The 24,733-nt window shown below is 39.4% G+C and overlaps 1 protein-coding gene across 5 annotated transcripts; it reads left to right on the top strand.

Moving 5' to 3' along the window:
• Positions 1 to 5,305: 5,305 nt before the first annotated feature.
• LOC307014094 (uncharacterized protein) lies at positions 5,306 to 14,784 on the top strand. Of its 5 annotated transcripts, XM_079641812.1 has the most exons (18): positions 5,306 to 5,446; positions 5,537 to 6,193; positions 6,282 to 6,368; positions 6,443 to 6,549; positions 6,717 to 6,836; positions 6,929 to 6,976; positions 7,088 to 7,128; positions 7,218 to 7,277; positions 8,279 to 8,339; positions 8,424 to 8,474; positions 8,554 to 8,598; positions 8,691 to 8,755; positions 8,878 to 8,949; positions 9,082 to 9,284; positions 13,132 to 13,192; positions 13,576 to 13,768; positions 13,940 to 14,186; positions 14,653 to 14,784. In XM_079641812.1, exons 1-14 carry the CDS (start codon positions 5,329 to 5,331, stop codon positions 9,176 to 9,178), a joined length of 1,629 nt encoding a protein of 542 aa, XP_079497938.1. In that variant the 5' UTR covers positions 5,306 to 5,328; the 3' UTR covers positions 9,179 to 9,284; positions 13,132 to 13,192; positions 13,576 to 13,768; positions 13,940 to 14,186; positions 14,653 to 14,784. The 5 variants fall into 5 exon arrangements, with proteins under 5 accessions (XP_079497938.1, XP_079497941.1, XP_079497939.1 ...); XM_079641815.1 differs by lacking the exons at positions 7,088 to 7,128; positions 9,082 to 9,284; positions 13,132 to 13,192; ... (1 more) ...; positions 13,940 to 14,186; positions 14,653 to 14,784 and having other exon boundaries at positions 8,279 to 8,474; positions 8,554 to 8,755; positions 8,878 to 8,955; XM_079641813.1 differs by lacking the exons at positions 7,088 to 7,128; positions 9,082 to 9,284; positions 13,132 to 13,192; ... (1 more) ...; positions 13,940 to 14,186; positions 14,653 to 14,784 and having other exon boundaries at positions 7,532 to 8,339; positions 8,435 to 8,755; positions 8,878 to 8,955.
• Positions 14,785 to 24,733: the final 9,949 nt, after the last annotated feature.

Here is a 24,733-nt window from a genome sequence, read left to right as displayed (position 1 = left end):
AGCCTTGAGAGCGAGGCGAGGCGTGGCGGTGCAGTTCCTCTCCACGGGCTGCGGAAGCGAAATGCTTGATGGGAAACGTCTCGCTGGTATCTCGAGCTGAGCGCTCATTGGTGGTTTTTACCACGTGCTGGTGATGAAACTCTCCAATTGGCTCGGCAAAAGTTTGTTGTTGGTTTGTGTCAGTTTTACGTCGCCCCCTCCATTAACATTTTTCATAATTGTTCCACAATGTTTATCATCATGAAATTAATATCTATATATGTTATACTATACTCGCACTGCTTACCGTTTTCATACTTTATATATCTTAGCATATTCATACACACTGTTCATACTGCTCACAGGCTGCTGTGTATATTCATACCCCTCACTGTTTATTCATCATTCAATTCATTTTATATTTTATTCTGTAGATCGTGTACTTTTATTGTATAAAAAAAAAAAAGTTGTATTGTATCTATTGTATTACTTTTCACTTTACTGCTTGTTGCACTCCTGGTTAGAAGCTAAACTGCATTTCGTTGTCTCAGTAGGCTACCTGTAATATGTGCAATAACAATAAAGTTGAATCAAATCTTGAGCAGGAACAAATGTATTTACTTAGTACATATCTGACATTAACGATTAAACACAGGTGCATTCTTTATAAATACAAACCGAGCCAAGCCGACTCCGGAGGTGACGGTATGCACCTTAAAGTTGTTTGCAATCCGCCAAAAAACCGAGAGAAGAAGAAGAAGAAGGCGAAGAAGGCGAAGAAGAAGAAGAAGCCGACTCGGAGCTGTCCGACTTCAGGCGAGCTTTCTCCCCCGGCTGCGATCGGCTATTCTCGTCTACTTTCGAGGCGAGCCGCAAGGCGTCTCAAACAAGCCTACTGTTCTGCTAGGTTAACTCATGTCATGTTAAACGTCAAAGTAAACAAAATAAATAATTTCATTCTAGTGGAAGTTACGTAATTCAAGTTTCTCTATCCCACAGTTAAGGTTAGACTAGCAACATTTAGTTATTTAGTATGTCATCTTTATCTACTCAACTTACTTACCACTGTCTTGTTTTTTTCTCTAATCTTCATCTTTTTTCTTCTTCCTTTTTTCGCTTCCAGAAAGATAATTTCTCTTCATTTTTCAATGCCTTTCCTTGTCATCAGGATTATTTTGTAAACAATAATGCATTGCACGCGATTTGCGACACTGACCGGAGTGAGTCTGGATAAGGTGGGGCCCCATTAGGGAGGTCTCCTACTGTCATTGCAAACGTTGCGCATTGCCCCACTCACTCAAATTCAGTTCATCTACAATAATGGGGCCCCCACTATTGTAGGTTAACTGAATTTGATGAAGGCTTATTGCAATGTATGATGTCTGTTTAATTATATTCGTTGTTCTGAATTTTGCATAAAAAAAAAAGAAAACGACACTGGTGTCGTTTTAAAGATGTGTCGCCCCTCGGGGGCCCCCTACTGGTCTGGGGCCCCAAGCAGTTGCCTTTGCCTGTCCGCAAGCGGCGGCCCTGGGTCGAGGGAGTGGTTTGGGATTGGGCCTCACTTTTTGAGAGGGGTCTGCCAGCAGACCTCCACTCTCAGGACAGTTCCGGTGCAGACCTCCACTCTCAGGACAGGAAGTGACGATTCTGACGAACACGTTTTTTTCCCTCCCACCGAAGGACTTGTCTGATGGTTTTTGCAAATCAGTAAGGTAAGGTGCGTGACCTGTTTGCACTATCCAAAATAATGAATGCAGTCTAATATATTGTTTCACAGACAAAACAACATTAATCGATATAATATATATATACTTACAGAGCATATCCTTTGCTTATCATAGGCCACCTATGCCGCTATTCTCTGATGCGTCTCAATATCATCAGTGGTAATAAAAAAAAAAGTTGATGCAGATGGAAGGCAATTTAATGCACTCATTTACCGAGACATGGGAAACTGAGCACAAGTTTGTGATAAATGGAGACAAGCCGGTATGTCTTATTTGCTACGAGGCAGCGGCATTGCGTGAGAAACCTTAAGTAACCGTGTGTGTGTGTGTGTGTGTGTGTGTGTGTGTGTGTGTGTGTGTGTGTGTGTGTGTGTGTGTGTGTGTGTGTGTGTGTGTGTGTGTGTGTGTGTGTGTGTGTGTGTGTGTGTGTGTGTGTGTGTGTGTGTGTGTGTGTGTGTGTGTGTGTGTGTGTTTGTGTGTTTCTTTAATAAATTGTGCAATAGTTGTACACTTGAATGTCTGCTTTCACAGCTAGTTATTAATTACGTTATTACTAAAACCAATAATAATCGAATTCAGAGGCAATTGTGTAATGTGAAAAATATATATTTATATAGTGTTTTTACGTTGTTAGCTAAGTGTTTGTCAGTTCGGCTTTATAAAACGTTTGTGTAAAGAGGTTAGCAAGTGTAGGTCCACATTTGTTGTTGTTGGCAATGACACTGGTGTCTTTTAAAAGAAGAGATAATGCAGATTAAAAGTGTTTCTATCGTTTCTGGCCGCTAGTTGTAGAATGTAATGTATAGTGAAATAAGCTGTTTTCACACTTAAACAGCGTGCAAAGACTGGCCGTATGAAGTATTGTTTTAATTGAAGTTTTAGTACTATACATTTTGTAACATTTGTTCCTGTTTTTTGTAGATGGATATTTCAATCCTCTGTGGCACTGCAAAGCCTGCAGTGAAACGCTGCACAACATGTTGCAAACTGTTCCACTGTCCTTTGTGCCCGAAATTCAAACCCTGCACACCATCCCGACTCGAGAAGCACTTGGAAGTGCACTTAAAAAATTGCATAATGTTTAAAGGTAACACACACATATACTGATACATGTTTGTGCTTGTTTTTGTTCTTGTTTCGTGTCTGTCATTGGCAAACTTATTTTTCTTGACTTTCTCTTAGATATGGCAATCTACAAGTGCAATTTAACCTGCAGAGACTTGGCTCACTTCCATTGCCCTCAATGTGCAAAAACCATTGTAAGAAGAGGAGATATGGAGGTACACCTGGAGGCTTGCCACAAGTTGCCATCCACATCACCTTCTGAACATTGCCCTGGTCCATCCTCTTCCTCACCGCAACCCAACACATCAGCTGTGCTCTCTCTCCTGCTTCCAAAAACAACAGTGTCCCCCACTCCCGGCTTGATTGCAAAAGTGGCTGACATTGAAACTTCGAAACCTGGATCTTTCTCCCCACTAGTATCATCTTCTGGTGTCCAATTTACTAAATCAACAACTAAATCAACTCTGAAAAAGGTAAAATGCCCACACTGCACCCTGGTTTGCTACCAAAGAAACCTGGGCAAACACATCAAGAGGAAACACACAAAAAAAATCAAAGGACATAACGGAAATAAATCATTTAAAGAGTGTCTGTGTAGATACAACATTGGGGATATCTGCAGTCCAAAAAGCAAGTCACGGCTTTTCTGTGCCAATACATATCCAAAGAAAAACCTGGGGTCATGTTCATAACATTCAGTGCGAGTTGGAAATTTGCAGGCAGTATCACTTAATGGCTCTGAGAAGTGGATTCATATTTAGCCATTGTGAACACATCCGGTCACTGGAGTACTGCAGTGAAACAGCTACAGAAGAATTTCTAAAAGAAGAAATCTTATCTGAAATGGTGGAGTTGAAATTCTTTGGTGAGGCTAAAACAACCCTCTCTGTGTTGAAGTGGCATTTGAAGAGACCCACAGGCAATATTGTTTTTCAATCCACGAGCCGACTTTGAAACAATATAGTCGCCTTGGGAGAGTCATGGTGACATACAATTTACCAGCCAAAACATGGCATTGTCCCTGTGCCAAACCAAGAATGTCATGTGTGCACAAAAACATAGGCAAATGGCATTTATTTCAAACAAACCGGGAGATATTTAGAACAGAGACTGGCTGCTCAAGTGCACCTCAACAGCATCAAGACACTGTCTATCCACCATTGGTTGAAGACTTGAAGCGACTTGTCGAGTACATATTTAGTAATAAAAAGCTTCCAGCCAACCTACCAGATGATCTTGTTACACCAAATGCACCAACACAATACATCACAGGGTTGCATCCAACAGAGACCCTTTGCACTGTCTGTCCAGGGTCTGTTCTTCTGGAAAAGTCGGCAAGAATCACCAGAAATGGCAGGATAATCACCATGAATGGTGTAATTGAAAGTAAGTTATTAATGGTTCACCTCATATTATCACATTTTTAAATGTTTAAAAATAAAACAGTGTTCCTTATTTATTTGTGTTTTATTATCATCAGACGTATCAACCTATTTCCGGCGATGCCCACAGTGCCACATGATATATCGATACCAGGAAAGTCAGGACAGTCTTCACAACTTTGATTACCATGTCATATTGAACCTTGAGCTATGCGTTTATTTGAGAGCCAGCTTACAAGTAAGGGCAATGGTATTTGTGGTCAGGAAAAATGCTGAAGTGTTTTTTTTTCTGTGTTGCTTAGAACCTTTTTGTTTATCCGAAATATACACAACTACATTTCTTTTCAAATGTTGCCCCTCTCTCTTTTAGAACAATATTTCCGTGTCCAAGGTGTTAAACTCCCTGGAAGTTGTGAGGAAAGTAACATTTCCTGCCAGAGACACTATCCTCCATGGGTACATGCATTTTGAGGCATTGACGACTAATGATTATTCCTACTCTTGTGTTTGCTGTGGCTACTATCCTCCAGTAGTTGTGATGGACCTGCACAAAAAAGGAGTGTTCAAACTTGCCTGGTAAGTCCCAATGTCTCATGTTTATGTTAATGATAATCTTGTGTTAGTTACAAATAAGAGAGTAAGTAAATGCTTGTTTTTTTATTTCAGTGAGTGATCTGAAAGAGGCCTCTGAGAACTATACTGGCGAAGTTAACATTGAAGAGTTCTGGGATTCTGTTCATCATGAGATGATTGATCGTGGCTTTTTCCAAAGTATTAACATGCTCTTGCATTTCTCCTAATTAGTATTCCCCTTTTTATATACCCCTTTCATGCACCTTACCATATTATGAATGTATTGTTTGTTTTTACCCAGGTCGTGCAAAAAACAGCTTTGCTGTAAATCCTAGTTTTGAGCACTGGGGCCCATGGATTGGGAAGAACACATGCAAATCCGACACAGTGTTGAACACAGAGTTCAAAAAAGTGTCCTCTTCAAAGTCCTCCCCTGAAGCGGAACTCAGCATGGTGTCAGAGGATCGTCTTGTGGATGAGCTTAAGAAGAAGAAAGTACAACTGTTTTATGTATGTTTGTTTGAGTTGTGTAATGACATGTTGTCCTACCTATTCTCTTGTCTGTATTTCAAAAGGTTTCGACTGTGCGCAAGCTGTGCATGGCCTACAATTTAGATTCAAAGGGTTCAAGGGATGATCTTGTCAATAGACTAAGGGAGGAGATGAAGACAAGACATGGATATGACAAGATATTCCAGAAAATCTGGGGAGCGTCTGGTAAGGGTCACACATTGTTCATAAAAACAATTAGAGATTTGATATTTGCACATTTACTATATAACTTTGTTTTTCACATTCCCTTCAAAGGTGGGTGGTCAGTGATTCTGTGCCCTCATGGTGTGGTCTACAGTTTGAAGTTCAACCTCAGGGCAGAGTCTCCAAGAGATTTTACAGATCTTCTTTTGTCATGGAAACATCTGCCAAATGCCAGCATTTATGATTTTGCTCGAGGTTTGGCAACTTATGCAAACCTCCGTTTCCCAGCATCACTACCTTTCAAGCCACATGAAGGAAGACTGGCCGCATCAACCCATGATAACATCCCAGCTGCTCAGAACAACAAACTAAAGGTCTCTCTACCATGGATAACTCAGATGTTGAAAACTCCTGATGAGGATGGACATCCACTCACTGGTTCCTCAAACCACTATGTGTTGTATGATAAATTCCATGAGGGCAACACCAAAGATCCACAGGAAGTGCTAAGGAGGATCAACCTAGTCCCAGAACTTCAGGGTTGGTTAAATAGCCAGGTTGCAGAGCAGCTTTTTTCAAGTATGCGCAAAAACAACTACTTCCTTAATAATATGGCACCGTCAACACATATCTTTCTGATGAGAAACATCATACATCACCGAATCAAAAACAAAAACGCAAAACTTTTGGAACAGCAGCTGCAGAGAGGGCATAAGTCACATTGTTTGCAGGATGTCACTCTGGACAACTTTGGACAAGCAGTATTTGGTAAATATGAAGAGAAGTGTTAGGTTTTATAGCTGTAATTGGAAATATATTGCTTGTGAGTAATAATTATGATTTCCTAAATATTCAGGACACCCACAAACTGAAAAGGTTGTACAGTTCAAACTATCAGCAGTTGGAACCTCTGTGCAGCAACAAGGGCTTCATACAAACAAAGGTAGGTATTAGGTTGTCAAATCAACATAACATTGTTTTGGCTATGCTTTTGCTCACTTTATTTCTCCTTGATAGATGATGTCTCATGTGGAACACATTGTGAAAACATCACCAAATTTGACAAAGTAGGACCATGCCAAGCATCATGGAAACTGCAAACTCATCCTGCCCAAGAGCAGCTGGTACATAGTACGTCTCTTGAAGGCAAAATGTAGCTCTGATATTCTTGAGAGGTTTGTGTTTCTCATCTTGAAACCCAGCCACCCATGGAGTGCCTTGGGAAAGTATACTGTTATTTATGAATGTTTAAATAATTTTGATTCTTTTTTATTTCTTTAAAAAATATAAGCTCACCTATGTCTTGGATATCGAGAGGCCAGAGGCAGAGTTGATTGTCAGAACAGAAAATAGTTGCCTGACACGTGGTGACTTTTGGACCCTTGGCTTAAGCAATGAAATTGAATCAACCGTAAGTTAACAGTTTATGTTATTTTGTTGACAGCTAATTGCTCATGTAGTTAAGGCCTAACAAAATCAACCCTTTTTCGGTTTCTTTTGCAGATAGGTAACACCTGTTTTGAGCTTATCGAAATAATTGCTCAATCAAAGGTATAACACGTTTTTTTTCGGAATATACTTTTTTCCTTCTTATACATTTGTGGGGCCTGGGCCCAAAGGGGAAGAACATTTGTGTTGCTGATCTGTATGTTGTGCCAACAGGGCGACACCCAGCTTTATGCAACCCACTCTCAACTTTACCTGTAATTATTGCATGCTCTACTGGTTTCGTCACAAAATATATTTTTTCCGGACTGTTAAAGTTTTGTTTTAAACTTTTCCTTTTTTATAGAATGATGCTTCCATCAGAGACGCCATCTGTATTCCTGTGTGGAAATGGGCACTGTTGGCTGTAAGTACTGATACTAACTGACGTGGATTTCACGAGGACCATTCAAAATTACTAATTTGTTTGTAGCCTTTATTTATCCAGGTAAAAATCCCATTGAGATCAACGATGTCTTTTACAAGGGAGACCTAATAAATCTAATGCTTTTAAAAAGTAATTGTATTTTACATTACACTGTACTGTGATCGTCTTTCGTTGTGTTGTGAAGTGAAGCTGTCCTGCAATGCTGAGTTAAATGTGATTAACTGCAATTATAGGTTTTGAAGCCAACACAGAGAGACATAGTCTTTCTGGATTCCAAATGTGCACATGCACAATTTGGATTTGGTGATCGGGAAATGAGACAGCTGTTGAGGTCACTAACAACAACTTTTGTTCAACAATTTGGTTCTCATTGTTGTTCATGTTCCTATGCCCTTTGAGAGGTTTAGGTTTTTTTCACCAGATCAAGTTCGGATCTGTATTTTAGCCTTTTTATGGTGCAAGGGAAACAAACCTCAATTTATTTCAATCTTAAAGTTAATATGATGACCATAACAATATTTTTAAACCAGCAATTAAATTAATAAACCTGCACCATAAGAAGCCTGCTTAAATCGAATGTTTGACTGCATGGAGATGTTCAAGAGAGTGTGCAGAGGTGGGAACTAACGAAGTACAAATACTTTTGTTACTGTACTTAATTAGATAATGTGACAATAACACACAAAGACGAGCCCTTGGTGTGCACATCATGCACCATACATGCAAACCACGAAAAATAGGCATTTAAAGTCACATTGTAGTGTGATTACAAAGCCTGTACTTTTTAAAGTAAAATGTTGTATCAGTACTTCTACTTTTACCAAATTATTTGTTTACACAAGTATCTGTACTTCTACTTAAGTAAAGAGTTTGTACTTTTGCCACCTCTGATGGTGTGTGTTGTGCATGAAAGAGGACCATATTGATCATTTTGATAGCTACCTGTTTAGATCTTCATACAGCTGTGTTTTTCATTCTAGAAACCTTTCACAGTCAATACATCCTGGACCGTGGAAAGAGACAACTGGTTTGGAAATAGAGGTAATAGTATACAATTTGTATCATTTATATTCAACAGAAATGTCAAACCATAACAAAACAACTAAATGCTTTCTGACATGCTAGGGTTTCCCCAGGCAACTGTATGGCAATGACTGTGGCATCTTCATGTTGATGGTAGGCTACATTATTGGTCTGATTTAATTCTCTGTTGTTTTTAAGATAATAACATGAAATAATATATTTTCTTTCATAGTATGCCCCTTACACCATACTAGATGCACCCTATGATTTCACTATTGTAAGTTGATCTGGTCATTTAAAGTAAACTCAAAATCCCATTATGACATTTAATCTGACATACAGTGATAATATATTTCTTTCCTTTTTTAGACTGACATGCCAGCTTTGCGAAAATGGTGGTGTGTCATGCTAATGGAGAATATCGACCTCGGAAGGTGAGATCACTAAAATGTTGACGTTAGATTAACTTTGAAATGGTTAAAAAACACTTAAAGTATGGTGGTTCCTGGCAATAGTCCCTTGTATTTTGAACATTCAAACTTTTTTTGTTTTTTAGAAAGAGGAGCAACTTCAGCCTCATCCAGCTGATGTCTCAGTTGGAAAAGATGTGGAGAAAACAATGGAAGCGGTAGGCTTGTTTACTAGTTCTATGCATCATATCCAAGGAGGACGCCCTTTCCTTGGGTTAGTCAGCCAAAAAGCTACTTAATGCTTAATATGTATCAGTGGGTATGATATATTTTCTCTCTCTTTTCCGTAGCCAACATCTAAGATCGTGCAGGACTGCAAGAAGGCAGCGGAATGGGTGGTGGCATACAAACATTTGTGCACCAGGGTGCATTTGCCCGATGCAGTGAGCATGGGGGAAGCAAAACTAACAGAGGCTGTCAAGCTTTGGGAGGAAAAACCTGACGAATGTGACGAGGATGAGATGGAGGCAATCTTGGAGCCATTCAAGTTTAGGTTTGAACATATGGAAGACATGTGGATCTTCTTAAACGAGATCAGAGACAAAAGAGGGTATCTGGCATTCTACGAATGCATTTCTGTTTGAATAAAGGGCAACAGGAAGTTGGAACACTTTGTCAGTTTTTGTGTGTTTTGCTTTGTTTTGTTTTTCAATGAAGCGTTTGATAATTCACCTTGATTATACCATGAACACCACAGAGGAATGTTGGTTTACTTTAAGATAAGCCTTTTATTGTCTCCCGCATCACACCACAAGGGCAATTTAGGAGTCCATCAAGGGGATCTAGCAGAAAAAATAACTACCAAATATGAAAATAATGGAAATTTTAATACACAATGGAATCTAAAATGGATATAATTTCTAGCAAATTGTTTAATATGCAGATTCTTAATCCAATAGTGCAGTAAAGGGAGAAATAAAGTATGTAGGAGTGAAGTGAAACAGTCTATTGTAATAGCAAACAGTAATTAGACTATAGAGCTGTAAGTAACATAATAATACATAACATTTTCAGGCTTATGACATAAATAAGAGGCTAATAATTTTAAGAAAATAAATATGGCTTCAACTAACTTCTACTGCCCTCTTAAGTGGTGTCATGCTGACATAGTTAAAATATATATCATACAAGTAGACAAATCATCTTGTTATATCAAATACCCACAGCTGTCGGTTAATCATATGTAGTATCATCTGTAGTATATCGTCTTTATTTTTATGTTATTATTCAAATATAAAGAAGGCAGTGTGTGTTATATGGCAGAGAGGTTTCAGCTCCGATTATTACATCAAAGAGGCTTAATTATTTGTATTTCACTATAGCTATGTGGACGGTGTCAAGGTCTAATTTTGACCGAATTAATCAATAGCGGGTGTTCTACAATACAAGGTGTCCCTATATATAGGGTGAAATAGCACAAAAAAATAATAATAATAAAACTGTGGAAAATAGGGGGGAAAGTGAAAAAAAGTGTCCGAAAATAGGCACTCGTGAGGCGGGCAGATTAAGAGTAAAAAACGTTTACGATAACCAGGCTGGGGGGGTCAAAAGGGCTTGACCAAGGCCGACCCAAAGTGCACAGTGGGCGGACTCATCACCTCCGTGATGAGTCTCCATTGTGATTTGAAAAAAATTGAAAAACAACGTGTTCGTCAGAATCGTCACTTCCTGTACTGATAGTGGAGGTGTCCTGACAGTGGAGGTCTGCAGGCAGGCTCCCATGCACTTTTTAGCGGGCTAGATCTCCATGGTGACTTATCCTGGAACCTAGTCTGTGCTCCGAAGCAGGATAGGTTCCAGGATAAGAGATCAACTAAGCGAAAGCACCACGCCTGCTGACCAATCAGAGCTCAGTGTGCGGAGGAAATACAGTTTAAACTGCCGTTGCAGGAAAGAATCACCGACTGTGTGAACCATAGATATATAAACACTAGAAGGCTCATGGGAGATTTTCCAGCGTAGCTCACCGGCCACCATCTTGCTACAGTCAACAGCTACTCTGGTACGCGCTATGGTAGCTGTTGTAAGGTGAGTGATCTGCACAAAAATACTCTTAAATCGCTGAAATCTTGACTGATTTACAAATGGTTTGGTTTATTATAAACATTATTAGCATGGCTATGATACAGGATGCTTGGACATGTTGAAATTGCGGCTTTTCTTTGTGCATGTGCCGTGGTTGTATTTATTAGCTGGCTAATAACAAGAGGCTGTGAGTGAGACCTATGGGGTAGTGATGGCAGTTTGACACTGAAGCTTCGAACGGAGCTTCAACCCTGGACTTCCAATTCCATAGAAGCAGTGCTTCGAAGCTTGCTTCAAATCACGTGACATGTGACGTCCGAACCAGCAACTGCTTCATTTCCTGAATGAATCAACTCACTGGTTCGCTGTCCAATCAGGTGATTCAATGCACTGCCTCGTCTCGATTCTGACAGGTGACAGGTTGAAACAGTTTCAAATTTGAGCGCTTCCACACTTTATAACCGCTCTAAGCAATGTGTGGGTTGTTGTCGTAATTTGCGTTGTTGCTGTTGAATTGTTGTTGTTGGCATTGCATTTGAATTGGATCATTATAGAGCAAGCCAGGAAGAAAAATAGGTCATTCTGGCTCGTGAAACACTTCGAAATGTGGAGAAGTTGTGAACAAAAAGAAAGTGAGTAATATAAAAACACTTCAATGAGGAATAGATAGTCCAGTGGATAGAGCCAGCGGCCAGGATGCAGCGATGTCCTCTGCGCAGCTGGTTCAAAGCCTAGAAGAGTTAAACTTTTAATCATTACTTTTCAACTTTAATACTTTAATGACTGATAAAAGGCACTCTCCACCCAAAAAAATGTCTAGCACTCTCTAGTCTCTTCTCAATAACCCAATACACACAATTATCAATCTTTAATTGCAAATAGAACATGATATTCAGTCTTAGTGTGTGTGTGCTGCGTGCATCGAATATTTTTCAAGGCAAAGATACGTTAAACCCACTGCAGCCTTGCACTTCGCCAGGAGAGGTCGCTGTAACTGAAGCTTCGAGAAAGGAACCTATTTCCGACACAATTGTCCAAGTGGTTCGACGCTTCATTCAAAGCTTCATTTTGCCATCACTACTAGGGGGTATACTACGAAGCTGGTTCAACCTAAACTGGATATGTTTGAGTTAGCCGATTGGCCTAATCCAAAACTTACGCGCTCTCGCTAAACGGTACTACGATGCGGGTTATCAAGTGGATCGCTCAAGCCAGCCGTGTCCTATCTAGTTAGGTGCGCGTTCACATGAAAGGGGTGGTATTTGGAGCTTTCGACCAATCACAAACATGGAGAAGCGTACTGACAGCACAGCGTCATACTTCCTGAATGAAAAGTCAACTATAATATTAGACAAATATATGAAGACGTTAAACTTTAAACATCCATGACTTAAACACTTTATCCAGGATAAAAGCCACATAGCAGGGTGCAATACAGCTGGTAAAAGAAAAAGTGTTTGAATGCTTACATTAACAGGTTTATGATATCACTGCCCCGTCTAAGACACGAGTGGATCTGACTTTAATTACATTTGTCTCGAGTGTTTCGTCAACTTATTGTGTTGCTTAAAATAATACTTTTGCATACAGTATGTGACACTGTGAGTGTTGCACGGCTAGATACGGCTCAGCTGACTCAGATAAGGAGATATATGATACATTATGATGTGATATGCCGCGGACTGTAATTAATGTTACTCTGATCCGGTTACTTATGTTGTGGCAGATATTTAACTTAGGTAAGCTTTCTTAACGCTAATGTTATAATAGTCAGATTGCTCTGAAGATGGGAGGTGATATTCTATTAATGTTCACGTTCACACAGTCGGTGATTTTTGCCGGCCGTTTTTCCTGCAACGGCAGCTTTTCTGTATTTCCTTTCTCCTGTAATATGACTTGATCGCTTTAAACTCCGCACACTGTGCTCTGATTGATCAGCAGGCAGTGCTTTCACTGAGTTGATCTCTTAGCCTGCAACCTAACCTGCTCCGGGGCAGGTTAGCCGCACAGCGTAAGTTACCATGGAGATCTAGCCCGCTAAAAAGAGAACCAGCTTCGTAGGACCGGAAACCCCAAGTTTTCCCTGAAGTTAGCCGGCTAAGTGAAAATCCTGCTTCGTAGTATAACCCCCTAGTATTACAAAGTTGACCCAGCAACTTTAAACCAGTGGGAGAGGCACAACTGCTCTTTCTTTTCAACATAACTTAAGTTACACATGATTTCTTCCAAGTGGTTTGGCTTAGATACATTATGATACAGGAAATTGCTGGCTTTGTGTTTCCAGAAGTACCTGACTATGCCAAACTTTTGTGCAGCCTACGGATGCTCTAATCGCCGAAGTCTGCAAACAAGAACCCGTGGAATCACCTTTCACGTGTAAGATATGACAATATTATGACTATAATTAGGATAGTCGTTAATTACTTAGTGGATGTATGTACATTACAAGTCCTGCTACACAGGATCAGTGGGGCTATGTGAGATAATAGTATTGCAAGATTGATGTTGACCCAGCCTCTTTAGAATATGTTGCTACCATTTCTTTATACAATTATTTAATGTTTCTTTTGGACACCTTTTTTATAACTCTTAGTGTGGTTGTCTTATTTATAAAGTATACATACATACATACATACATACAATTACCCCAAACATATGATAATTTCGTTGTGTATTTTTACCCTTAATGTTAAAGGAAAGAAGGGAGGACAATGTTGACAATAATTTATATATCTGGCTACCTTTCTCATGTTTTTAAGGTTTCCCAAAACCGGAGAGAGGAGGAGGCAGTGGGAAGTTGCCCTAAGAAGGGACGGTTTTGTTTCCTGTGGCAGGACACTGCTCTGCAGTGATCACTTCAGGAGTGAGGACTTTGACAGGACGGGGCAGACTGTCCGGCTTAAAGATGGTGTTGTGCCAACAGTATTCAACTTCCCAGCTCATCTTCAAAGGGTATGTGTATCATTGGCCAACAAGAATTCAAGGTGTATAAGATTGATATATAAATATGTGAATAAATGTCACACTTTAGTTTTTCTTTGTGCAAGTTTAGGAATAAATAATGTGTTGTGTATTACAGCACATTTTAAACACTCAAAATGTCTTTAATTATGTTTATTTTAGCCGGAAGCAACAAGAAGCACAACCACTTCAAGAAGAGCGGAAGATGAACCTCAGAGTATTCTGAATGTGGCCAAGACCAGCGCCGTATAGACTGAGAGTTATGTCATCTCCGTTCACTCCAATGGACCACTTTTTTACAGCAATGGCGGATCGTGGAGCCTCTCAATCGTTCCCCGGAAGTTAGCGCCAAGGCTAGCAGAGCTGTAGAGTTGCAGCATAATAGACCGTTCGTGACGGACTTTTAAAGGTAAGAAGAAGTTTAAAGATTTATATTGCGGATATTATCAGTACATCTGATTCAAATTAACATGTGTATTAAAGGATGTCAGTGGATTATCCCTAAATTAGTAGATTTAGGAAACGTTTACAGATAACAGATTAAGCTAGGATACCATACCATAGTACCATACACTATACCATAGTGGTTGAATACACAGTATTAGGAAACACTTTATACTTACTGGACATGTTATACTCATTATATACTGTATATAAAATATGACCAAGAATGTGAGACAACTTTATAGAAATTCATATCACATCTGTTACTGATGCCATTTGTCATACTTTGTTAAACTCACAAATAATAAAGTTCCATAACTTCAGTTGGGAACAAAGACCACACCTTATCTCCCCAAGGCAATTTCCCATCCAATAGGTGTGCTATATAGGTGTGTATAACCCTTTCTCCTGTCTGTTACTCCCTCTTTCAGCACAAGAACCAGAGGGGGATTCAATGGAGCCTGAATACCTGCACTGAGACCCTCACCCTGCACCCTGAGTCTCAACTCAGTGTTTTTCAAGCCTTTCCCTGTTTTTTTGTATTAAACAAAACATTAAGCTTTCCCAATGGTGTGGTTTTCGTTTTGTGAAAAAGTGCAAATGCAGTGTTTGTATACAATAACCTAACCTCACATATTTTTTTGCTGTTGGTTATGAAATTGCTCCTGCTGACTTGTGCCAGCCATTTTTTCCTCCGCTCTGTGTCAGTGGGGAAGCCGTACATTCGTACTCCTTTCTCAGAGCGATTTGAGCATCCCCAGGCAGCACAGCAAACCATGGTGGCGACTAGGAGGCAGCACAGCAAACCAGGACAACACGGAGGAAAAGGCACAGACAAACTGCATGATATGCTATTCAATGTTTATTGAATTCCATGTATTTGCAATGGATGTTCCTAAAACAACACATTTAACATCATCATCATCATCATGCTGCTGCTGCTGCTGCTGCTGCTGCTAGTCCTTTGATATTCACCTGTCGGTCTCCTGTCCTTTCTGAAAGCCATAAAGATGAAATTAGTCATTTAGATAACTTGTGTCCTCAATTACCATGGGATTACTGAAACTACCATGAATTTAAGAAAATGGTAGAAATTAATCTAATCTGAATTTTGAAGCATTCCTGCAGATCCCCTCCCTCTAAATATATCAATAAACATTAGAAAGTGATGCTCCTGACTACTATACAAGTTTAAGAAGATAATATTGGTTTGAAAGAATTCAAAGCTATAAATAAACAGCAACAGGCTCTTTAACCAAGGCACTGTTAGCCTAACATGTAAACTAGTTGTTCACACTAATCCTAATATTATCACTTAATATGAGCAAATTCTATTTTATTTTTTAAAACATATTGATGTAAATACATACAAATATCGATTTGTTGTATAAATATTGCAAATCAAAACCTTTATTCACTAATAATTACCAAAAGTCGAAGTTCTATCTCCTGTTATCAATGCATTCACATTGCCCGCCATGAACTTCCGGGGAACGATTCTCGTCTACATGAACCACGTGACGATAACCGTTTTTGGACTTCCGCTGTCGTAACTCTTATATCTATACGGCGCTGGCCAAGACCAGAGAGATGGTCATTGATTTCAGGAGGAAGAGGACATCTCCTCTACCCCTGTGCATTCTGGGAGAGGATGTGGCTGTTGTGGAGGACTACAAGTACCTGGGAGTGCACTTAGACAATGGGCTGAACTGGAGGATCAACACTGACGCTGTGCACAAGAAGGGGATGAGCAGACTCTACTTTCTGAGGAAGCTGAGATCCTTCCACATGTGCAGCAAGATGCTGGAGATCTTCTACCGGTCTGTTGTGGCTAGTGCAGTCTTCTTTTCGGGGGGGGGGGGGGGGGGGGGCAGCATCAGAGCCGGTGACACCAGCAAGATCAATAAACTGATCAGGAAAGCTGGGTCCGTCATCGGCATCAAGCTGGACCCCTTTGAAGCTGTGGTGGAGAGGAGGACACTGAACAGGCTGTTGTCCATCATGGATAACCCCACCCATCCTCTCCACCTGCAGCTGGACAGACAGATAACCCCACCCATCCTCTCCACCTGCAGCTGGACAGTCAGCGGAGCTCCTTCTCCAACAGACTGCTGCAGCTCCGCAGTGCCATAACTCTGTACAACAAATCACCTCTGGCTGGAAGAGAACTCTCTGCTCCATAGTTTCTCTTGAATATAACCACGTTGTACATTTTACACATATATCATCTGTTCAATATTTAATATTTAACATTAATATTCCATATGCCTTATATTTATGTATATTATATATATATATATAATATCCTGCCAAACTCAACATGAATATTTTCCTCTTTCTTTATTTTCTTTATTTTTCTTGCTTATTTCTAATTTATTGTAAAATGCCTTGTCCCTTATGCTGCTGTAACTAAAAATGTTTTCCCAAATTGGGATCAATAAAGTACCATCTTATCTTATTTGCATGCGGAATGTCACTAACAAATGAGAGCATAATTTGGCTTGTCATATTAAATCCTTTATCTCGGTGTTACCCAGGAAGGTCTATGATGGTTGTAGGAGCCATGATCACTATTCATTGGTTGGCTTGGGTCACATGGGTATGGGTGGCACTCATTATAATCCTGTTCACCTGCGTGAGGTTTGGGTGTGTGGAAGAGAGGGTGACACAGGGCCGTTGATTTACGATTACTTTGATTATTATAACAATGTATGTCTGATCACCAAGTTTTTTGTGATTAAATTACAATACTATGAAACAGAGCTTTTGATCTCAGCAAGTACTTTTTTTAGCGTGTCATACAACTTCAAACAGGCCCGGCCTCAGCCTCTCAGCGACTTTGTTTCCTGCTGTCGCTACAATGGTGTTACTAGGAGAGCCCAATATAATTTGAGGTGGTACTAGGACACAAAAGAACACAGGGTAGAGTTTATATTATTCTTGGGCTTTTTTCGACTACAAGAACTCAGCGCATCGTGCTGTGAAGTGGTAACGTGTTTCAAAGGTTCTGGATTTGTTTACAAAACTAGAAACTAAATACAAAACTAGGACGATATGAAGATCTGATATCAAAAATAATTGTGATAAATGAGACAGAACTGGCCTGTCTGTGAGCTCATTTTATGTTGGTTTGATTCTTCTGATAAAGGTGTATCTAAATAATATACCACCATATGCTATTGTCATTAGTTGTGTCCCTGTTCTTCAAGCTAAGGCATTGCTAAATTAACAACTTTTGGCTTACAGAGTTGTAACATGAGACCGATTTTTATATATAAAATATAAATATATTTTAATTTGATAATTTATTTTAAATATTAACAATATAATAAAAATAAATGGAAATATATACACTTGCAAATATTTAATATAAATACCTTGTGTGTGTGTGTATAGCTATTGCTTTATCTACTTAATGTTATTTTCATAAGAAAGTCCATGATTATAAGTGTGCAGTATCATAACTACATCTTTGATGTTTATAAAAAACCAAACCGTTTGAAAATTGGTTGAGAATTGAGCAAGCTATGGTTATTTAAATAGTAAACTATAATGTTATGAATGAGAGCACTGCCTGTAGCAAGATGGCGGTCATGTGGCAACGTTGGTCTCCATAGAGAGGCGAAGTCCCGCCCATCTACTTCCGACCCATGGGACCCCGGAAGCGGAAAATTATACATTGACGTCAATGGAGAGAGAAAAGTCATCTTTCGATCCCGTTTGAATTGTGCCACGAATGACACATATGATGTTTGTCAAATTAAAAGAACATTTTGCAAGTCAAAAAAATAAAAATGTGTCGTAAAACTGTGAAGTTACAATTTTTTTTGTGTGAAACCGCTCAGTGAACTACAGGTCTCTGGTCTCGCACAATACGCGTCACCATCACAAAGATGGCTGTCACGTTAGTAAATTTCACCTGTTTCTTTCAGAATGAGGCGAAAAAGTATAAAAAGAGGTGAAAATCACTACAAGTCTGGGCATGTTGAGAGCTGTACATACACGAAAGGGAGCGGTTCTGTAAGAGCCAGCATGCGGGACCGGCTTTACAAGGTTTCAGTGAGTAATATGAGTGCAATGTCTAAGGTTAATGTCAGCTAGCTAACAAGGTACACTAACGTGTTTTGTTTTAGCAACTAGTTTTCTCCTTAAGAACTTTGTGGTGTCTGTGTATGCTGTGGATAACATTAGTGTTCACAAGAACAAGATACACTCCCGTGTTTTGTTTTAGTTGCTCTTCAGATTGAAGCGGCCAGTTCTATATCGACTATATGTGTGATCTCCTTTTTACATCTCGTTGTGTCATTTGAGTTTATTTGCTGTGTGTAGATTCAAGGATTTTGGTTATCTTGTCCAGGGATGCAAACTTGTCACCTTTCGGCGAAATTCTCCGTTTTGAATCCAAAATAGGTCGTTTTTATGATTCCTGTAGATCTGCAATAAAAATATTTTTGGGGTATGGGAGGGGGTCTGGGACCCGGATTAATGTGCGGCCGCGAGCTTTTTTTTATATATTATAATGAAGCGCGAGCTGTGTGCTCGAGTCTTCCTGCCTGTCGGCTCTGCTCATGATGTATAATAAGCCTCTGCTGCTCGGCGATGATGGTCTAGCTTCAGCAGCTACATTACCTACGTTCGTTAATATTAACTGTGCGTCCGGAGTCACTGTGGCACAGACTGGACCGCTGGTGAACAGCTGTTAGAACAGGCCGTTCAGGTGTTCAGAGTAAAGCTCCCTGTCGGAGCGGCAGAGCGTGATATGCACTGAAAAGTTTTTTTTCCCCGTCGCAATATTATCGTTGAGCTAGCTAACTAGCATACATTGTCACTATCTGCTAACGTTAGCTTTAGCCTTCGTTTTCTAATCGTTTTTTTCATAGGCTATAAACAGCAGTGTTGGGCAAGTTACTTCCAAAATGTAATATATTACATATTACTTATTACTCTCTTTTGAAAGTAATAAGTTACATTACAATATTACTGTCTCTGAAATGTAATGAGTTACACTACTTTAGTTACTTTTTAGTTACTTTCACAAAAATAACCGCAAAAGAATGGCTAGGTATTTTAAATGCTAAAATGTAGTTATTGTACATCCAGTGAAGGGCAATGTGGTATAGCATAACAACTGTAGGTCCTTAAGGCTACTAACAACTTTTATTACACGGCTTAGTTGAATACTCCATTCTGATTGTAAATTCTTAACATGTGACACGTTGTTAATACAGCAGTGCAGGCCACTGTCAAGGACTATAATGAAGATCTCTAAGGAGGATCAAGAAAGAGAAAGGAAAAGAGGTTAAAAGACGGAGCGCTGGACGTCAGATAAATCACCAGAAGAAGGCAGAGAGGAAGTAAACCATAACAGGACACGGAATGGGCTCTGTAGTTTGTTTAGTATATGGCCATGTACAGGCCCGGTTCCAGAACAAAATGACTCAGGGTGCATCTGAGATTACAGGGGGCGCAGCAGTAGTAGCTTTACATGAGCAATAGTGGCCGGCAACAGCAATGAAAAATAGCATTGATGGTCCCCAATGAACAGATTATGGCATTTGTTATGTTTTGAAACCAAGCAAGTGAGAACATTTCAAGTGAGTTAAAAGTGCAATCCTGAAATATTTCATATAGTCCAAAGTGGGCTATGGCAAAGAAAAGCACAAAATCTTCAAAACTGTACTGATAAAACAAATGAGAACATATTGTAAATCAAGGCAAATATTATTTGAACCAGCTCATGGTTTGAAATGGCAAACATTGAAAAGCAAAAGTATTATTAAAACCATGTACTACATCACCTTGGTCCCATCTCTGGGAAGAGAATATTTACTGTGCTTAAAAACTGGTATCACATCATCATGTGAGGTTGACTTTGTGACCTGGAGAACATTTCAGCTGCAACATTAGCTCGTTGATAAGCTTGGGATATGAGATATTTTTGTAGCTATTCGTGGTGAAGGCATCTGTGCTATTGTATGCATTATTTTTGACCCAACATTTATACAGGCATGGCAGAATATGGCACTACTTTCACATGAATATTCCATTGTCTATTTGTATACCACGAGCTGCAAAATGACCGCCTAACCCCACTGTACAGGCAGGTACTTGTTTAGACATACCTGGGCAGGCTGTTTTGCCGTGGTATCCTGGCACCTGCGGGCCGCAGAGGGGCGGCGTAGTTTCGGGCGACGAAGACTGCTGCTCCGGGGGCGAGGGCGGCGAGTCAGGCGGGAGTAAGCTAGTGTCCACAACGGAGGGTAACGTGATGTCCCCATCTGACCTGTTGCTACTGTCTGCAGTAGATGCAGTGTTGCTGACGTTTAGTGATGGTTGCTTTAACCATTTTCGTATTTGATTATCCACAGATGTGTGTCACTGCTGTGGAAGCACTTTTAAAATGATGCACGCGCAGTGGAGCAGGTCACGCGCACCTGACACAATTTGTTGTTTGTATTTTTTGCTCTGTTCTCTTTTTTGAATAGAGGGTGCATAACATTCAACTGCCCCGAAGATCCCGACGCGAAGCCTGAAGGGTAAACACACCTGGTTTACTAATCTACCCGCACAATTTGTCTGGTGTCGGAATGTCTCGCTATGTTAGTACATTCAACAAAACACCATTTAATGTTGTGTTAAAATGTGTTGTAACTGCGTTACTGAGCATTGTAACGGGTAATATATTACCCACATTTCATTAGTAACGCGTTACATTACTTCGTTACAGCAAAAAGTAATATATTACTGTAACTCCGTTACTTTTGTAACGCGTTACACCCAACACTGATAAACAGAGGTGGTATAAGTATATATCTTGAAATTGATTAAAAGTAGAAGTACTCAGTTCTTGTACTTGAGTAAAAGTAGAAGTACCAGAGTGTAGGAATACTCTGTTACAGTAAAAGTCCTGCATTCCAAATGTTCCTCAAGTAAAAGTAGAAAATTATTATTATCAAAATATAGTGAAAGTAGCGACAGTAAAAGTAGTCATTTTGCAGATTGGTCCATTTCAGAATAATATGATATGTTTTATAATGACTGATCATTAAAGTGTTATCAAAGCTGGTAAAGGTGCAGCTAGTTTGAATGACTTTGTATACTGCAGGCAGGGTAGCTTTTGGATTTACTCCAGGTGGAACTAAAGTCTGATTTAACACTTGATTATATTTCACATCATTCATCCACATCTGTAAAGTAACTAAAGGTATTACATACATGTAGTGGAGTAAAAGTACACAATTTACCTCTGAACTGTAGTGGAGTAGAAGTACAAAGTAGCAAAACATTGAAATACTTAAGTAAAGTACAAGTATCTCAAAATTGTGCCCAAGTATAGTACTTGTTGAGTTTATGAACTTGGTTACTTTACACCAGTGGCTATAAAGATAGAAAAACTAAGCCTTGCACAGAGGCATGAAAATACATTTTCAAAATGCTCAACAGTGCTGCCAAAATTATAAACTGACTGCTACACAATTAAAATAAATGCTTTTTATATATTTCTATTAGATGTGACTCTATGGCGTTTCTGTTAATATGAACACTGCTGCTTTAGTTGTTCTGACTGCTAAAATCCTGTTATTCCTAATTTTAAAGCCGATATTCTGTGGGGTCAGGGGGCTCGGATCCTTGTCACCTTTTTCATACCTGATGAGTTTGCATCCCTGTTGTCAATTTGTTTGGTTATCTAGGCACAGCTGTGTGTGACTCCCTCTGGTACACTGGTATGTGTTTTCCTAATGTAGAGAGCATTGATTAATTAATAAACTACACACTGACTCTAGATCCTGACCAAATCTTTATTTTTTGATCAAATGTTTTTCAAAAAAATGTATTGTATATTATATAACAGCTGCACATCACAGACCGGAGTCTCTGCTGCTGTGGACCACGATGGAGGCGATCATCCTCCCCATCCCCAAAGACCCTGCATGGCATGGAAATCTCCTCCTCCTGGAACAATTCTACACCCAGCATTTGCTCCCTGTGTTGGCCAGTAGAGAGGAGGACATTTAAATAAACATACTCTTAACACCCTCGGACTCTGCGTTGTGTTTCGTATGTGTGATGGGGTGTTATGCAGAGGGGAGGAAAACAGGACACAGCAGATTGGGATTGTGGTGGAGATGCTGAGCAGTTATTTAATTGTTGCGTGTAATTATTATTATACTGCGTGCTTCTTAGTTATTCCATCTTTTGCTGTAACATGGATCTGTATGTAACTCTATATTTACTTGTTATCTACCACACTTCCTTCTACATCATACACCATCATTATACATGGTGTATATAGGATATATATTTATTTGTATACATATCTGTAAATTGTATAATTTTATTTTTCGTATTTGGGATTTCTCTTTTGTCCACTCAAATACACTTGGCCCTTTCTCTTTTCCATGTGGAAAATGGCAGCTGCATATTCTGCTTTTCTCATCTGCTCCCTGTCTGCTCATCTATGATGAGAAAATTATATAATTAATTACTAATAATCATTTAAACCTGTTATTACCAATATTTCACAAATTCTTCATGTAAACTTAAGAGTACAGCTGTATGTTGAGTATGTCAACTTTGCTTGGTTCATCTTACTGGGGAGCAGCTACATGGATGTCAGTGCAGTCCACAATAATTTTGCAGCTGAAGGCAGAATGAATTTATTATTGACTCAGAATGAAGCACAACTTCATGTCATACAATACATTGACTTTATTTGTAATTGTGTAAAACAATATGAGCATTGATTAGCAAGCAGGACCTGGCAGGAACAGAGAATGGTGATGGATGGAGCTGGGAAGAGAGAAGAATAAAGAAAACAGATCAACTTTATTATCGGATATTAAAAATTCAATTTCAAAACAAGTTGCCGCTCCTACAGTTTTCTAGTATGTAAAGATGATTTCACATGACCAATGCAAAATATCACACTCAATACATGTGTGTCTCTGGGGGGTGCATTGTGCCTTTGATGTATATAAATAATATACCATAACCAAATACTATTACGTACAGTGGAAATCAGGTTGCCAGAGCAGGTCAGTCCAGTGTGCTTGTTCCTCAGGGTCTCAGCAGTTACAGGTGAGGTAAAGAAAATAAAAGAGAAAAAGGTCAGTAACAACACTTTAAAGTAACAACACTGAATAATTATCTCTTTTAATAATTTTCTCTCAGTAATCACTCAACTACTGTCTTTCCAACAAACAGATTGACTCACTCTCACTATCATCACAATGAAACACGTCCAGAAGAATGTCATGCAAAGCTGCCTGCCTTCCTGCCTTCGACTCTCCCTGAACTGCCTGATCTTTTAATGGTCAATGTTAACCATTTGTGCAGATAGCATTAAGTAGAAAAGATCGCTGATACTAATGTGGGGTTAGCCTACCTCCCGCCCCCTTAGCACCTGGTGGAGGGGGCGATAGGCTACTCTTCAAATGTTTCACAAAATACTTACCATCATGAATACTCTTACTGTTTAACATTTCGGTGTACTTCGTGTTAAGGCTAATACAAATGACAAGGCTAAGTAATGTAATATAATGCTAACTAACATGCTCGCTACTAGCTAGGTAGCTAACTTGACTATGTTCCATGCAAAACATGTATATTACCTGATATGTTTGGTCCAACGACTCCTGGTCCTTTCATCAGACGGGAAGCGATAGAACGAGCAAGTGGTATGATCTCTTTTGTGATTACAACCTCGTACAAAGCACACAGGCATCTTGTAAAAGTGAATTTATTGGAGCAATCTCTTATATTTATTGGAGGGAATAAATCAGTCTTCTTCTTCCTCTTTGCTTTGCGAGTCACAACCAGTCTTGGAGCATTATCGCCTATGACATCACTTACGCGACCCAGAATGCATTTAGGATTTGTAGTCTTTCTAGTTGCGTATTATTCATAGTCTTATATTTCAGCAGTTTTACGACAAACTGTGACTTTTTTTGCATGGAAATGATTGTTTAAGATTGACAAACATCATATGTGTCATTCGTGGCACAATTCAAACGGGATCAAAAGATAACTTTTCTCTCTCCATTGACTTCTATGTATAATTTTCCGCTTCCGGGGTCCCATGGAGGCTCCCGGAAGGGGAGGGACTTCGCCTCTCTATTGCCGTGGCATTTTACGTTTCTAAGGTAAGCGGACATGAAACTATTCAGCAAAACTATAAATAATAATCTAAGTTATTGAGTTTTTAGCATAATACTTCAGAATCTTAAAATCCCTTAACGTTTGTATGCAATTGTGCTAAATTCAACACCGGAATCAAGCAAATATTAATATGTTTGCATGACATTAGTTATTTATATTTTGATATCACTTAACTATACGTTTAATTCATTTAAGTCAAGCTAAGGTACATGTGATGGTAGCTAGTTAGTGCTCTAACCAGTGAGGCTTCCTCCAAACAGCATAATAGAGAACTGCAGTGACGCGTCATAAAACCCGGAAGTAAACTTCTTCCGGTTCCTTTGTCACAAACCAATTCAATTTCTCCATAGGATT

Source organism: Notothenia rossii (assembly GCF_949606895.1).
Source record: "Notothenia rossii genome assembly, chromosome: 8".
NCBI lineage: Eukaryota > Metazoa > Chordata > Actinopteri > Perciformes > Nototheniidae > Notothenia > Notothenia rossii.
This window is presented reverse-complemented; position numbering and strand designations above follow the sequence as displayed.

Excerpts from the sequence above, each read along its gene's own strand:
- LOC307014094 (XM_079641812.1), top strand. The coding sequence starts at position 5,329 with ATGGCCTACAATTTAGATTCAAAGGGTTCAAGGGATGATCTTGTCAAT. Across the intron at positions 5,447-5,536 it reads GAAAATCTGGGGAGCGTCTG|GTGGGTGGTCAGTGATTCTG; the intron begins GTAAGGGTCACA and ends TTCCCTTCAAAG. Across the intron at positions 8,340-8,423 it reads CAACTGGTTTGGAAATAGAG|GGTTTCCCCAGGCAACTGTA; the intron begins GTAATAGTATAC and ends CTGACATGCTAG.